Here is a 2,507-nt window from a genome sequence, read left to right on the forward strand (position 1 = left end):
AGTTTCCAGGGTTTGGGGAAGGATGTGGTCTTGTGGGGATGTGGGGAGGGTGGTGTGCTGTAGGGGAGGGTCTGCGAGAGGGTTCAGTGCTTGGGGATTGGTGGGGAGGGGTGACTGTGGTTGGGGAATTTGGGGAGGGGTGGGGATTTCAAGGGGCCGGGGTTGTAATCGTCGATGTGCTGCTAAAATGATGTCTGGGAGGTCATGTGGGGGGTAGGCAATGTCCTGGGGAAGGCTGGGGAATTCTGGGGGGGAGTGGGGAAGACTGGGGTACTCGTGAGGGGAGTGAGGGATGATGCGGTTGTCTTGGGGACACATGGGGACATCATTCTGGGGTTGGGGATTAGCATGGGGTCCTCGGGGAAGTTTGGGGAAGTCATCTTGGGGTTGGCGATTTGCATGGGGTTCTTGGGGAAGTCTGGGGAAGTCATGGGGTTGTTGGGGAGGTCTGGGGGGGTCATCTTGGGGTTGGGGAAGTCTGGGGAACTCATGGGGTTGTTGGGGAAGTCTGGGGGAGTCATCTTGGGGTTGGGGATTAGCATGGGGTCCTTGGGGAGGTCTGGGGGAGTCATCTTGGGGTTGGGGATTAGCATGGGGTCCTTGGGGAGGTCTGGGGGGGTCATCTTGGGGTTGGGGAATGCTGGGGAGGACTTCACTCGTGTTCTGAAGGCACCTGGGGACGTCGGGGGGGATTTCGTTGCTGGGGAGGTTGTCTTCCCCACGGTGATTACTGGGGACGGTTTCGAGGCACTGGGGATTCTTGTGATCCTCCACGGGGACCTGGGGAACACTCTGGGCCCCCGCCGCCTCCTGGGGACCGCGGAGACGCCTGGGGGCACCCGGGTCACCTTGGGGAGGACGCGGGGCACTTAACACTTCCTGGGGACGGATACTGTCTTCCTGGGGACGGCTTGACGCTTCCTGGGGCGCTGGGGAGGGCTGGGGTACGCTGGGGACGTCCTCGTGCGTCTGTACTTCCTTGTGGGCATCTGGGGACGCCTGGGGAGGAGAGCTGGGGACTTGTGCTGCGTCTTGAGACCATATGTGTGGCTGGGGACTGTGGGGAAGGGCTGGGGAGGCACTGGGGACCCCTGGGGAAAGCTGGAGACCACTGGGGGTGTCCATAGGCACGTGAGAGGCGCGGTGTTCATCAGCTGGGGACTGGGGGACACCCGGGGCTGTGGTGCCGAGCTGGGGGTTGATTAGAAGGCCACTGGGGGCTTCCGGGGCACTGGTAGCGCCCTGGGGGATCTGGGGCGGGGGCGAGGCACATAAAGACTCCCTGGGGATGTCCACGGGGCCGTTGAGCAGGCTGGGGGCGGCTGGGGGAGCGCGTGGAGGCTGGGTAGCGGGACCCGACATTAGGGAAGGTCCGGGGAGTGCCTGAGGGTCCTGGCAGTGCCCATGCCCCTTTTCGCCCCCTGGAGAAGGCTGGGACGGGTCCGGGGCGGGGCTGTGGTCCCGCTGCAGCCCTGGGGGTGGCTGCGGGGGCGGCTGGGGCTCCGTGGACTCCCTGCTGTGGCCCGTTGTGTCTGGGGCGGCAGGTGGCGGTGGCGAGGCCGCGCTGGCCTGCTGCTGCTGCTGTGTTGTGACGCTCATCTGCTGCTGCTGCTGCTGTGTTGTGACGCTCATCTGCTGCTGCTGCTGTGCCGTGCTGGCCTGCTGCTGCTGCTGCTGTGCCGTGCTGGCCTGCTGCTGTGCCGTACTGGCCTGCTGTTGCTGCTGCTGCCGGCCCCCAGCTGGCGGGTGGTGCAGCTGTGACTGGGGCGGGGCGGGCAAGGTGTCGGGTGCCGTGCGGGGCAGCAGCACCACGTCAGACAGGGAGAGCGGCGCCGCCCCTTCCGCCTGGGCGGGGGCATTGTGTTGCGGGGGCGGGGCGCCCCAGGGGGCAACGCTGCTGATGAGCCCCGCGAACAGTTCTTCCAGGAAGTGATCCTCCACACGCCTCAGCCCCGGCCCCGGCCCCATCGCCTCCCGCGCCCCGAAGTCCCCGCTGGTGTAGGGCCCCGCCGCGGCGTCCCCGGGGGGACTGGGCGGCGGGGCTTGACGAGGCTCCCCAGGGGACACCCTGATGGTAACGGGGGAGTCCTGGGTGCCCCAGGCGGGGGCCTCGGCCTCACCTTGCAGGTACACCCGCGTGGCGCCCCCCGGGGCCTGGGGGGCGGCGGCCCCGCCCTCAGCACAGGTGATCCACACGTTGCTCTCCCCCAGACCCGCGGCTCCCGGGGCGGGGGCGCGGGGGGGGCGAGGCACGGCCCCGCGCCCCTGCCATGAGTCGGCCGCCACGCATGCCGCCGCCGCCGCCGCCGCCGCGGGGTCGTCGTCGCTGTCGTCGTCGGGGTCGCCGTCGTGGTCGTGGATGAAGGCGAAGGCGTCGTCCACCGCGGCGCTCATCGCCTCGGCCCCGTCAGGCAGGGCCTCGGGGGGGGCGGCCATGGCGGGGCTGGCGGGGCACACACACACGCACACACGCGCCGCACGTACGGCCTCGCATCAGCACAGGAACT

The 2,507-nt window shown here is 68.5% G+C and overlaps 1 protein-coding gene across 1 annotated transcript in view; it reads right to left on the bottom strand.

The window, feature by feature from the left end:
• LOC126981908 (uncharacterized) overlaps positions 1-505 on the bottom strand; it is a 37,565-nt gene extending 37,060 nt beyond the window's left edge. The window contains exon 1 of the mRNA XM_050833566.1: positions 1-505. This exon is cut by the window's left edge and continues 485 nt beyond it. Within this exon, the coding sequence (XP_050689523.1) occupies positions 1-318 (318 nt within the window). The 5' untranslated portion in view covers positions 319-505.
• Between the last annotated feature and the right edge of the window lie 2,002 nt (positions 506-2,507).

This window comes from Eriocheir sinensis, chromosome 49 (assembly GCF_024679095.1).
Source record: "Eriocheir sinensis breed Jianghai 21 chromosome 49, ASM2467909v1, whole genome shotgun sequence".
NCBI lineage: Eukaryota > Metazoa > Arthropoda > Malacostraca > Decapoda > Varunidae > Eriocheir > Eriocheir sinensis.